Below are 14,069 nucleotides of genomic sequence, written 5' to 3' on the forward strand. Positions count from 1 at the left end.
CTTTTGCTGCTGACTGTACTAAAGCAACAAGAAGGTGTAGAAGGAAATGCTTGGAACTAAATTTTTGACTAATACTTACTTAATTGTATCTATCTATATCTATAATACTTAATTGTATCTATAAATATGTTACTTGAATGTTTTCTACTTTCATATTACTTATTTCACAACGTCATTTTAAAGAACGCGTAACTTCAATTGTACAGCGGCGGCTAAAAGATGACTTACGCTAGACCAGGCCGGGGCTACCGGCGCCTCGTTTTCTATGGAAAGTACCATGTGATCACCAGTCAGCCGTCATAGAAAATGACGTCGGACGCCTCGACCCGGACACGGCGCGGTCTAGCGTGTCATCCTTAAGTTTGCGTATCTCTAATGAATTTACTTTTTCTTGGAGTCGGTAAAGATATAATTAAAACTAAACATCACCTTGAAAAATTATTGCAAGAAAAAAACGTTAACAAAACTTTTTATCAGTATTTTCTATTAAACGCCGAGAATACAGCTATGTACTAAACGATATTTGGAACGGCGCCTCGGGTTTTAGAGTAAATGAAGCGAAAGAGCCGACGGAGCGGTAGATTCTACAGGCCGTGTACTATACCGTAATATGTGTACATTTATAGTCTAATATACACTTTAGACACAGAATAAATAATAGTACTACGTACAGAAGACTCACTCTCTAACAAAACGCGACGATCAGGACAGATATGGCCGCTAGGTGGCTATAGCGCCACGCGCGGCTTATGGCTAGCCACCAAAATTGGTGTGGAACGGATGTACTTTTAGCTATACCTGTAGGAAAGTGACAAAATCGCGGAGTGACGTCTGCTTTAGACCTAACTCGAACTCGACTGGAACTCTTAGCCGAACCTAATATAATGGGTGAGACCAAAGTACAGTCAACAACAGAGCTATGAATACAGGCAAAGTGTCAAAAATATGTATACAATACTTTATTGCCTGTACATTAAGGTCGTGTATACATATTTTTGGCACTTTGCCTGTATTCATAGCTCTGTTGTTAACTGTACATGTATCGTCTCCGTCGGCTGGGCCACCTCGAAAGAATGGGTGAAGATCGTGGTGTAAAGAGAGCATGCTTGGGTCGACCGACTAGACGCCGTCCTGTAGGTCGTCCTATTATACTCCTATTTATTTATTTATTTATTTATTTATTTATTAGTCAAATAAGTAACACAGCATTACAGTAAAACCAAGGCACTGTGAAACTACAAAATAAAATACAATAAGTACAAAGAAACTACAAATAAAAACCAAAGACAAATTAAACATTAGATTTATATATCGATCTATTATATATCGGTGGGCGGATCGAGTGGAGGCAGAGGGCCTACTGCGAACCACGTTCGATGTGTAGCCTCCCTGTCACACGTACGTACAAATCTACAAGTGCGACAGGGAGGCAACACGTTGAACGTGGTTCGCGGTAGGCGCTCAGATCTCCGGGAGCTCGGCGTCAGTGAAAACTGGCGTGAATCCGCGCAGGACCAAGTAAAATGGCGTGCTCTTGTGTTGGAGGACAAGACTCATTTTGGATCATCGCGCCAAACTAGTACTTATATAAGTAAATATAGGTACACTTTAGACGGAGACATAAGGCTAGATGATAATTTTTAGGTTTCCGTACCCAAAGGGTAAAACGGTACCCTATTACTAAGACTTCGCTGTCTGTCCGTCCGTCCGTCCGTCTGTCCGTCCGTCCGTCCGTCCGTCCGTCTGTCATCAGGCTGTATCTCACGAACCGTGATAGCTAGACAGTTGAAATTTTCACAGAGGATGTATTTCCGTTGCCGCTACAACAACAAATACTAAGAACAGAATAAAATAAAAAATTAAGTGGGGCTCCCATACAACAAACGTGATTTTTGACCAAAGTTAGCAACGTTGGGCAGGGTCAGTACTTGGATGGGTGATCGTTTTTTGCATTATGGTACGGAACCCTTCGTGCGCGAGTCCGACTCGCACTTACCCGGTTTTTTAGGTTTCCGTACCCAAAGGGTAAAGACGGGACGGTGTTCAAAACGCGAAAGTTCTAAATATTATATAACACATTTCTTGTCAATGAAAATAATTATGATTATTGCGTAATAATAACATCAAATACGATTTCACAATGAAAAAATAACCGAAAAACAAAAGATTTAAGAAAATTAGATTTGATCTCAATTTAAATTCAGTCGTCCTATCTTGACATCAAAAGGTCAAAGGGAAAAGTTTCGCAGATGGGAGTTGAAAGGTCAAATGCCAATTAATTTTAGACCAATTACATTAATTATTGTTTGGCTATAGTAACAGTAGCTTACTGTCACGGTCACACTAATATGGAAGAGTGATAGAGAGACACAAAGCGATTCGATGGCGAAGCGCAAGCGATTGTCACCTTGGCTAGGCCGCCTTGCGGCGTCGTTATCGTTGTCGCTGTATGTCATTTTCCAAACACACTCTTTAGGAAAATAGATAAGTAACAGGTAAGTAATACGCAGGTAGTAATAGGTAAGTAATAGGTAAGTAATAGGTAAGTAATAGGTAAGTAAGTAGTAAGTAACTGCCAAGGAATGGAATTCCTTGCCGGCGTCTATATTTCCGTGTTCTTATAACCCGGCTACCTTCAAATCAAGAGTGAACAGGCACCTTCTGGGCGAGCACGCTCCATCGTAGGCCACGTCTACGCCTCGGCTAGTCTGTGGCCATGAGTAAGCCCAATCATAATAAAAAAAAAGCACCTATGTCTCAAGAACAATAATATTTAACTGTTGCATGTATGTTTCAATGCATACTGTTGAGATTTTTCATTGTTACATACGCTGCCATTGATTCCAACTGTACATACCTATCTAACTATAGTGCTACATCCTAAAATTGGAGGCCAAAAGTCCATTGTGTTGTTATTGTTTCGGACACGCAATTTCACACCAGATTCTCTCCTAACTTCAATTCAAAACTTTTTAGGTAGGTACATATTCAGGACGGCATTCAAGCTTTACATATTGATTTTATTTAGACAAAAATCGCAGTGTTTTCACTTGTACAGTCGACGTCAAAGATATGTTTACACTTTTGCACCTTAATCCTTTGTAATATGGCGAAATATGACATATGTTTGACGTCGACTGTAGATACATTGGTGCAAGCGAGATGCTTTACAAGCAAAGTCTAAATTTGATCATATTGAAAAATTTTTTTTGTTCGAATGCCGCTCCCGAACTCTTATATCCTTACTTAAGTTTCTCACTTCTTTACGCTTCACAGTTTTGAAGAAAAAAGTTTAAATTGACCGAGAAACGGGCGCCTGCAGCGAAATGTTAATACATTCTACCAACTTACACATGCGTTTCGTATCGGCGCTTTAGTTGAGGTGTTACTTATACTTTGAACGTGGAAATCTCAGTGACATATTTTGCCGAGTGCAGCAGTAAGTTTGTGTTTCTAAATTGCTTGCTAGGCTGGGTTTTGACAGGTGATGGAGACAAACATTTGGCTCAAGTTACGTTTAAATAAGTTCTTTTGTAGCACGTTGATAAAAACACTGGTGGTGTTGACGTAAATAGGTACATACTTTGAAAAACCATAATTTACGGCTACGGAAACTGTTATCCATGTTTGTTTATCATATATAGTTTAGCAAGGCATTTCCGTCAGTAGAAAAAGGCGGCAAATTTTATAGAAACTTTGAATTTCGCGCCTTTTCCATCGCGCCAGATCCACGGATGTACAGTTAACAATGTGGGCGATGTTACGAAGACGTATAGTTCGTTTTTTTTAGCATTAAAAATAAGGTAAACAATCTTGATGTGTCTTTCAATTGAAAAACACATTTTAAAAATAAGATACGACAGATATGTAACAATTATGAACCTAATACGATCATTTATATTCTTCTGCTTTCATAAGTAATACTTAGTTTTTGTCTTTTAAAAAGCGTTTTTCAATTAAAATACATGTCAAGATCGCTTACCTTCTTGCAAGTTCTTTCTAATGCTAAAAAAAAACGAACTATAATATGATGCCTCAAAAATATTCGACCATGATTTAAACAGAACACACGCCCATAATTTCGCACAGCTGTGTTTAAAGTCCATATAGCTCTCATGATAGCCGACCTCCGATACGAGATGGAACTGGAAAAAGGGTTTAGAAGTAAAAAAAATAGATCAAGACCGATCGGACGTCCCAGGTATCGCTGGGGCGATGCGGTTGAAGCGGACTTGCGCGATCTCCATGCCGATAACGGGCGGGAGATGGCACAGGATCAAGGCAACTGGCGTGTACTCGTGTCGGAGGCCAAGCCTCATTTTGGGTCGCTGCGCCATTAAAAAGGAGAGAGAGAGAGAGTAAATAGTATTCAGCAAGCTTCGTTGCCTAAACACGGTACAAGACTGGAAAGCTCTGTATTATATCACTATTGTATGCAATTTTCTACAAGTCAACAAAAATAACACTTTAAACTAGTAGAATCATACATACAAACCAAATTAAAAATATACAGTGAACTGTGAAGATACGCGACCAGCCGCGATACCTTCGTACTGGTACGCGACCCGGCCGCCGTGCCCCGGGCCCCACGGCGGGTTGGTCAACGACACCTTCTCGTAACTCATGAGGCCCTGGTACTTGCTCCGCGCTAAATTCAATTTTTAAACAGTTTTTTTCTCGATTTTAGCCACCGTAGCCTTTGGAGACTAACAAGTAACGTTAAGCTGTTTTCGTAGTCTATGGGTGTTCCTATATTAAGGGTGCCACATGTGCGTTTCTGACTTATGAAGCAATTGTTCCTACAATACAACCTAAAATAAATAATTGATTTGAGCTATGGTTTTGTTTCGTCCTTTTGACTGCGGCGAGCTGTGATTGGTCAATTTCATTATAGTTGACTAAACTGTATCGAAATGAATATTATAGTTGAGTTGAGAGCCCATACATTAAAAGTACCCAAAGAAGTTTGGTACATACGAAATCTTAATTCAAGTATTAAAGTCGACGAGTAGAAAAAGTAACTTATAACTAAACTGACCTGCGTATGCGAGTAAAACATGGAGAAATTGGAGACTATCACAGGAACTGGGAGCGCGATGGTCAGCACACCAGCTAACGCGCACAGCGCCCCAACAAACATGCCCAGGTAGGTCTTTGGGGCCATGTCTCCGTAGCCCACCGTCGTCATGGTAACGATGGCCCACCAGAGGCCCAGGGGGATGGACTTGAACTGGTTCTCCGGATTATCCTGGAACATGGTGTACTGATTTAACAATTAGAATTAATTTGGTGTGAGTATATGTGTTAGAATTAGCTAATCATGGTAAACATGGTGTAAAGCAGGCCACTGACGAGCCTTCCAAATGGATGCCGTTACCATGGATTCATCCAAATGGACGGCATCCTAATATTAAACATTGTACGTTTTTGATATTCACGGACCGATTTTGGATTGCGGCCACGCAATTTGGACTGTTGGAAGGCTCGTCAGTGGCCACCTTAAGATTTATTATTTTCAGCTTGCCATTTTAAAATAAAAGGGGTTAAGGGGGAAGTTTAATCTTCGGATATGTGTACAGGAGATATAAGAAACCATGTTCCTGACCTATATTTTTTATCTTTAGATATTTCAATAAAAGTAAACAAACAATTTTTATATGTTCGGGTAGTTATAACATTTATTGGTTAACTAACCAAAAACAAAACCTACTGGATCTGTCACTGAACGACCTGACTTTAACCTACATTATTTGATCGTGTAATGTTTTCATCTACCCTCAACCACAGAATAAATAATAGTACTAAGTACAGAAGACTCACTCTCTAACAAAACGCGTCTGTTACGGTCAGCACAGATATGGCCGCTAGGTGGCGACAGCGCCACGCGCGGCTTATGGTAAACCCCAAAATTGTGGTCGAACCGATGTATTTTTAGCTACCTGTAGCAAAGCGACGAAATCGCGGAGTGAGACACGCCTGCCTCAACTAGCTTTAGGAGCCATTTGAGGGTAGATTTTGTTTACTTTTATTTAAATACCTAAAGATATATTATATATATGGTATAAATGCCTACAAAGGACATACATACTACTTATTTATTTATTTATTTAAACTTTATTGCACAAAATATATACAGCAATGTACAAATGGCGGACTTAATGCCAAATGGCATTCTCTACCAGTCAACCATAGGGCCAAACAAAGATATCTACAATTGGTGCAGAGAGAGAAATATAACTCTTCTTCCTGGCGTTATCCCGGCATTTTGCCACGGCTCATGGGAGCCTGGGGTCCGCTTGACAACTAATCCCATGATTTGACGTAGGCACTAGTTTTTACGAAAGCGACTGCCATCTGACCTTCCAACCCAGAGGGGAAACTAGGCCTTATTGGGATTAGTCCGGTTTCCTCACGATGTTTTCCTTCACCTTCCTTCAGAGAAATATAACTATTGAGTAAATTAAAAAAAGCAGACCATATAAGAAGCAGGTTATATTGTTGCAGATTGTAAATAAGTAGTATGTATTTGAATAATCTTGTTTGATTACTTCGTGTACCTAACAACTTAAGGTTTTACGTTAAATTCAAGAAACGCCTCAATAAAAAAATATCAATTTTAATTAGGTATTTACAAACAAAACACTGTGCGACTTGAAATGCCCATAAACCCGAAAAGATTAATATTAAGATTTAATTAATCTTTTACAACTAGATAAGCAACTATTATTTCTCCGAATTACATTTTCATTAATACTTATTACACTCTAATCCTAAAGGATTAAATCTCATAATGGATTGTACTGGAGCACAATGCTTGCTTATGAGAAGCGACAACGCCTCCGACGAAGTTTCTAGAAGTTTCTTCAAGGCCGATTCTATTTTTATATAAAAGAGTTTGTTATAGTTTAGAGCTTGTTATGATACGACCGTAATATTAGCCACCGGACTAAAATACACCTGGTCCGCACCCTTGTCTTCTCCATTGCTCTATACAGTACAGAGACGTGGACATTCAAAGCCGCTGATAGACAGAGAATCGACGCTTTTGAGATGTGGTGCTGGCGACGTATGCTAAGAATACTATGGACGGCCCGCCAACATATCTATTCTAAAACAATTAAAAATAGAAAAGACTCAACGTCTATCCACAGCCTGTTTGCAACGAATATTGCGGTACTTTGGCCATGTTGCACGCAGGGATACCAGCAATTTGGAACGCCTTATCGTGACCGGTAAAATAGAGGGAAAAAAGGCCTAGGGGTAGAAGTCCCAAACGATGGTCGGACCAAATAGCGGAGGAACTAAAAATAGGTACCTGTCAGCGACGCACTCCACCAAGCTACAGAACGGGACCGATGGAGACAACTAGTTGAAGGAATCAAACGGAGTCACGATCCTCAGCAATGAGGGACCGATTGAAGAGAGAGATGATACGACCGGGTCGCAGGACTATAAGCAAGCGTCGAGTGGCAAATCATGGCCGTTCAAATACTTGGTCGATGCAATATCCGTACACAGCGGGAAGAAGTTGACTCCAGATATTTTATTGAAGAAATTTGAACTTAAAATAAAATTACATAAAGTTCAAATTTCTTCAATTTTTTCCCGCCGTGTACGGATATATGAATGGGTTTGCTGCTCACCGCTTGAGAGTCAAATCCGTGACCTAATGTACGATTTCCACCAAACGGACGGACCCATATTCAATGTGCCAAAAAAACTGTTTATTTAAAAAAAAGAATTAAAATTCCATTAATAGCTTAGAACTAATCTTACATTTTTAAGATTATTTGAACTAAGGGACATGGGGAGCAACCCCTATCATATACGTTATGTATGGCAGAAGCGATGGAATCCGTCCAGAGCCGACCACGTCTACGAGCAACCGACCGGTTTGCGGCCATACAAATGTGAAAATGCGCTCCGACTCCGCCCGTTCTCGTACATAAGGGCGAGCAAAATGCATAATGACTAATGACACGACTATACTATAGGGTCTGTCATCTTGTGGCCTGAAACAGAAACATAATATGTGCACATGTAGATACATTACCAAAGCAAGTGCTACCATCTACCGTTCTTGTCGGTATGTTTCTTCATAGTACGTTCTGCCATCTTGTGGGCTACATCGGAAGTATACACGACACACTTACGCCTCGCGCCAAAAACCTGACGGCTCCTATGCTGCCCCCTATAGTTCATGCACGGGGCCTGATGCGCGCGGGAACCAATACGTAAGGGATTCCCAAGGTCGCATCAAAACAAGATCAAAACCTGTACAAATTGTTAAGTTGGAATCAGCGTCCCGAAGTTGCCCTAACGTATTATTCCGAAGTTTTGTGACAACACGAGGAAGTTGTATTAAGCCGGCAACGCGGACCAATATAAAAGTTGCATTTTTCTTGAGTTTCTTGTAGTGTATTGCAGTCTGGGAAGTTGATAGCTTTGACATCTTCAATTACTTATTAACTAAAGCTATAAATAGGGGGCAGCTAGGAGCCGTCAGATTTTTGTCGCAAGGCGTAAATGTGTCATTTATGCTTCCGATGTAGCCCCCAAGTTGGCAGAACCTACTATGCACAAGAAAACGTACTGACGAGAATGGTAACACTTGCTTGGCAATGTTTTCGATTCAGGCCACAATATGGCAGACCCTCCAACGCGCACGGTCCCTATACGCTTATGATATCAGACTTTTAAATTTTAAGAACCACTATTTATATTTGTAGCTATTTTCTGTCCCACTGCTGGGAAAAGGCCACTCTTTTATTCCGCCACTTATTACGATTTGGTGCAAGCTCCCGCCAGTCGTTGCAAAATGCGTCCAGGCCGTCCCGCCACCTCTTTTTGGTCTGCCTCTACTGGCTAACTTGCGGTGTCTATTTGGCAGACGTATCCTGCCTAATCTCTCCTGCCAGCGTGTTATGAATAGCTTTATCCATCTTTATCCACGTGATAAAATAACTGTCACTGTTTAAGACTGCATCGAGCAAAATCAGCGAAAAAGGCAGTCACCGTTTAGTAGCTAGCGTTCACATCTCTTGATAAAAAAAATTATAATAAATGTCATTATTATCCCAAAGAGTGTGTTTACAACGAATCACCCTTGAAAATCTGAAATATTTTACAATATAATAAATACACTTATGCAAAGTTGTACCTAAAACGAGATGAATGAGTGTCAGCGTTTAGTAAAATTTGTATAAAAAAATCGATGCTCATGCTATAAAATCGAGTGATTTCGAAAGCCAGATAACTAGACTACAACGAATCAGGCTTTTCCTATTTTTCCTCTTAAAGGCTACAGAGAAATTCAATCGTAAACGTAAACTTTCGTAAAATTTCCATACATCCGCCATATCTGTCAAATTCTCCTTTCAATCAGATGCCCGCTGGGCTTGGTTCGAAGCGGACGCGTACCAGGATCTCCCAGTTTGACATTTCGTTTTAGAATATATATTGACAGAAATTCATATCCGTATACGAATGATGATACCAGTGAAAAACTGTGTTCAAAATAAATAGGGTAAATAAATAACGTCACACGGAGATCTAGAGTCATTAAAATTTCGATTTCTTTTTATTCACAAGTCATAATACTTAAAAAATATAACAAATTATTTTATAAAATATATGAATACAACCAAATCAGTGTAATTAGCTTCTTCCTAATTCACTTAAAATGAAAAAAGTTTGAAGATTTGTTATTTCTTATTGGAATAAATTTTCATTGCGCTGGTATTCATGTTACGTCATTTCAAAACATATATGACATAATGTCAATATACTAGATAAAGAATTTGTCAACAAAATTCTTCACATTTTAGCCTAAGCAATATAAATTATTAAAATTTTATTTATGAAGACGGAGCAATGTTGTTCACATAATTTTAGCAATAAAATTCTTAGTTTCAACTAGTTCTGTTGCTATTCTAAGAGCTATCACGAGCTCTGAAGCAATGCTCACGGGCAATGATATATCATCAAGAAATTGAAATCAAGACTCGACCTGCAGTCTCAGCGAGTTTTTGTGGCTATATTATCAGTTGAAAGAACGATATTTAAAGCCAATACCAGCAGTTTTCTGGTTTACGAGTACCTATATTGGTTTCATGTGACGATGTTTATATAAATGTATCTATCAAACAACAACGTGCTTTTATTTCATTGATATTCGGTGCAAAACGATAACTCAGTAACGAAATAAAATTATGAGAAATGCCTTTGTTTTTTTTCAGTGAACGTTTATATTTATGAGGTCGTTTATAAGGTCTTATGTCTTATCAGCGTGGCTTTGGCCTTTGGACATTTTTGTAATGCTTTGTAATAAGATAGGTGAGGTATCTTCTTATATCCCTAATTGTTATAACCTTTTTTGAAATGAATTACAATTTAATTATTTAAATAAAAAAGTGGTCCACAAAAATATACATCCGCTCGGTCCGCTAAAATAATATAAGTGCCCTTCATAATATTAAGTAGGTATATTTAAGATTAACAATCAGTAAACATCATTAATTACGCTCAAATGCTTATGTTTCAGTACAAATTGGGTGAGATATTTGGGTCAAACAGATCACTGTGTTACGTTCTTTCCTGTGGACATACACAAAGTTAAGGGCTATAAAGGTTAATTTTCTTATTTAACCCTTATCCACGTAAAAAGGTCCTCCTTTTATTTACAGAACTATGATAAAATCATTACTTACATGCCCACAAGCTGTTAACTATTGCCCACAGGAGAGAAAACTAGCGTGTTCGCGCGAACTGTACATTTTTCTCCCCTGTGGGCAATAGTTAACAGCTTGTGGGCATGTAAGTAATGATTTTATCATAGTTCTGTAAATAAAAGGAGGACCTTTTTACGTGGGTTAGGGTTAAATAAGAAAATTAACCTTTATAGCCCTTAACTTTGTGTGTGTCCACAGGAAAGAACGTAACACAGTGATCTGTTTGACCCATTTCCGACATAAAACCTAAAGGTAAAAGTACAATTTGCTAAGTAAACTGTCAATCTACATTAATTATTATAATAGATAGACTCTTAGAGGTCAGCTTACTGAAGATTATGAACAACATATAGGTACTTTCTAAATAAAATACAATTTTTTTTCCATGACTCATGTAGGCCTTACTTTACTAGACCATTTAAATTGAAGATGAAATTAATTCATGATAAAAGGTAATAAGGCCCGGTAATATTCTCTGTTATTCTTGAACTTGTACTATGACTAAGAAGGGCCACTGACAGTGCAAGTAACAAGGCCCGGTTCCGAACCAACATGGTATGGTTTTTTTATAAAACGTTTATTTTTCAAAAGCGCCGGAATATTTTTATAACTATTTTGTTATATGAAGAAACATGAACAAATGAGAAATCTATATTGAATTGAATTGGTAATAATATCCTGATTATTTATAAAACTATTTCAGTTAAAATAAAGGTGGGCCTTATATGCCTCACCTAATCCTATTCGTTCACATTTAGATCCTATAGCTATATTTGGTCACTTTGGCCGTCACTATCTATTTGATACCGATTGTGCTAACAATTAAAAGTACAGCTCATATGTACTTTTTCCTGTACTGAAACTTATAAGGTATGCCCGCCAAATACGCTCATAAGAACGATATATTCTATAGATATAGGCTATGAACTATCTAATGATATACAGGGTGTAATCGTTAAGTGTAGCCAGGCTATAATTCCGTAAATATAACAGATATCAGAAAACTTCAAATTGATATCGAAAGTGCGTTACCCAATGAGTAAAATTACATTAATAACTTTTTTTTAAATAAAAACAGAAATATCCCAGACATTAACTCTACTCTAAGACATTAACTTACAAACCCTCCCATACATTTAGTACGACGACTCACCCTTCAAAGAACGTTGGTGTCGTAAGAGATAAAACTGCTTGAGATTCATTATTTGCGATGATAAACTGTAATAAAATAATAAAACTACCGTTATTACAGTTAGTTTTATTATTTTATTACAGTGAGGGGTGAGTCGTCGTACTAAATGTATGGGAGGGTTTGAAGTTAATGTTTGGTATATTTCTGCTTTTATTTAAAAAAGTTATTAGGAATCATCCATTAATTACGTCACATGAATTTCTAGGTTTTTTGACCCCTCCCCCCTCCTTGTCACACTTGGTCACATTTTGCAACTCCCTCCCCACCTGGTGTGACGTCACATTTTAGGTAATTTTGTTTTCAACGAAATCGGCAGTACTAACTCGGCATTATTTAAAAAAAAATATTTTTGCTAAAATAAATATATATAATTATATAACACAAAACCAATTAGGAACGAAAATTACCTATAAACTTCCAAAACCCCATTATTTAAATGTACTGCGAATAAAAAAATATAAATTAATTTTCGGTTACTGAGGAATAGTGATGAAGTTAAAGTGACGTCACAGTGTTTGTGACTCCCCCTCCCCATGTCACAACATGTCACATTTTCTTGACCCCCTCCCCCCCCAAACGTGTGACGTAATTAATGGATGACCCCTTAATGTAATTTTACTCATTGGGTAACGCACTTTCGATAACAATTTGAAGTTTTCTGATATCTGTTATATTTACGAAATTATAGCCTGGCTACACTTAACGATTACGCCCTGTATAAGTTACTTCGGGACGCGTCATGGTCATGGCCCAGAACCCATACTATCCGGGACACAGTTCTTTAATATTATGTGGGGCTAAAAAGGCCCTCTGTCAGTGCAGGTGACAAGGCCCGGTCCCGGGCCTTATTGAACGTATGAGATGGAATAGTAAATTTAAATATTTTAATATAGGTAATTATGAGTTTTTGATTTCCCGATAAGTTTTAAGTAAGCATCACTTACTGACTTACAAAAGTATAAGCGTAGTACCTGATTTCTATTAGATGTTTTTAAAGCCTTATTATCAATAGAGCTTTAAAAATTAAGTTATAAGTAAAATATAATAAGCGTGTTTAGTTGTAAAAAATATGTAACAAGACCTATATATAAGTAATGAAGGGATAATTATAGATATAAGTAGTTCACTTCGAGTAGGTAAAATAGACGATTTCTTATATCTTTAATAATAAAACTCCTAGTTTTAATTTGGTCCATGTCTAAAAACCGCATACCTACCATCGCACACCACCACACTGTTAACTGACAGTTCGTAAACCTTATTACAAAAGGCATAAGGTCTACCGATGGACAGTTAAGAGCGTCGCCGTTTGTACCTATCTTAATACAAAAGTCAACAACGAAAATAAATAATTACCTAATACGTCACATACCTATGACATGACATGAACAAACAAGGAAAGCTATATATAAAAAAGTGTTTTTTCTCTGTCTTCTCACAAAGGAAAGTTTGACAGTTTTAATTCCTCAAAGGAGGTCAGTAGTTTACACAAAACTCGAAACAGCACCTTTAAAAAAACATTAGGGGTCACTGACCTGTCCCAGTAAATTGAGGTAGTGTGCGTGAGCTGCGTTTGTGCGTGAAATGGGGTAATTTGACAGAATCTGAAAATTTACCCTCCTCTACGCCCTCTTAACACCGTGGGATAGAAAGTGACGGACACCGTTATATCACGCTGTCACGTAGACAAGAGCGACCATCATATCCGTACTGAGTTACTATAAATGTACAATTATGAAACCCCGACCAAATTAAAAGGACACCATCTAGTGAGTTAGAACTTTATTCCTGTCATAAATCAATTACAAAAAATCGCATCTAAGTAGGTCGATCCTTTCTGAAGATAAATATTAACATGCATTTGTCCGCACAACAGTGCTCCAGTCAAGGGTAAAAAGAGAATAACAATAATAACATGGAGTTTATTAAAATAGAAGTAAAATAAATGTTGACATTTTATATATGAAAGCTGCTCTTTCAGTAAATAAGAGGAAAAAGAAACTAAGCCCGTATTATCAATCCTACAGATGGTTACAATAAGGCATTGTAGAGATTACGTATCCATTACACCAAATATTTATTAGAATATAACATTTATGGCGTTATTAATAAACGCGTTATATAACTGAATTAGCTATGAATCGTTT

The 14,069-nt window shown here is 37.9% G+C and overlaps 1 protein-coding gene across 1 annotated transcript in view; it reads right to left on the bottom strand.

Annotated features, from left to right (window-relative positions):
* LOC134672591 (potassium voltage-gated channel protein egl-36-like) overlaps positions 1 to 14,069 on the bottom strand; it is a 199,679-nt gene that overhangs the window by 88,295 nt on the left and 97,315 nt on the right. Inside the window, exon 5 of the mRNA XM_063530544.1 lies at positions 5,039 to 5,248. Coding sequence (XP_063386614.1) covers positions 5,039 to 5,248 — 210 coding nt within the window. The remainder of the gene's footprint in view (positions 1 to 5,038; positions 5,249 to 14,069) is intronic.

This window comes from Cydia fagiglandana, chromosome 17 (assembly GCF_963556715.1).
Source record: "Cydia fagiglandana chromosome 17, ilCydFagi1.1, whole genome shotgun sequence".
Classification (NCBI taxonomy): Eukaryota; Metazoa; Arthropoda; class Insecta; order Lepidoptera; family Tortricidae; genus Cydia; species Cydia fagiglandana.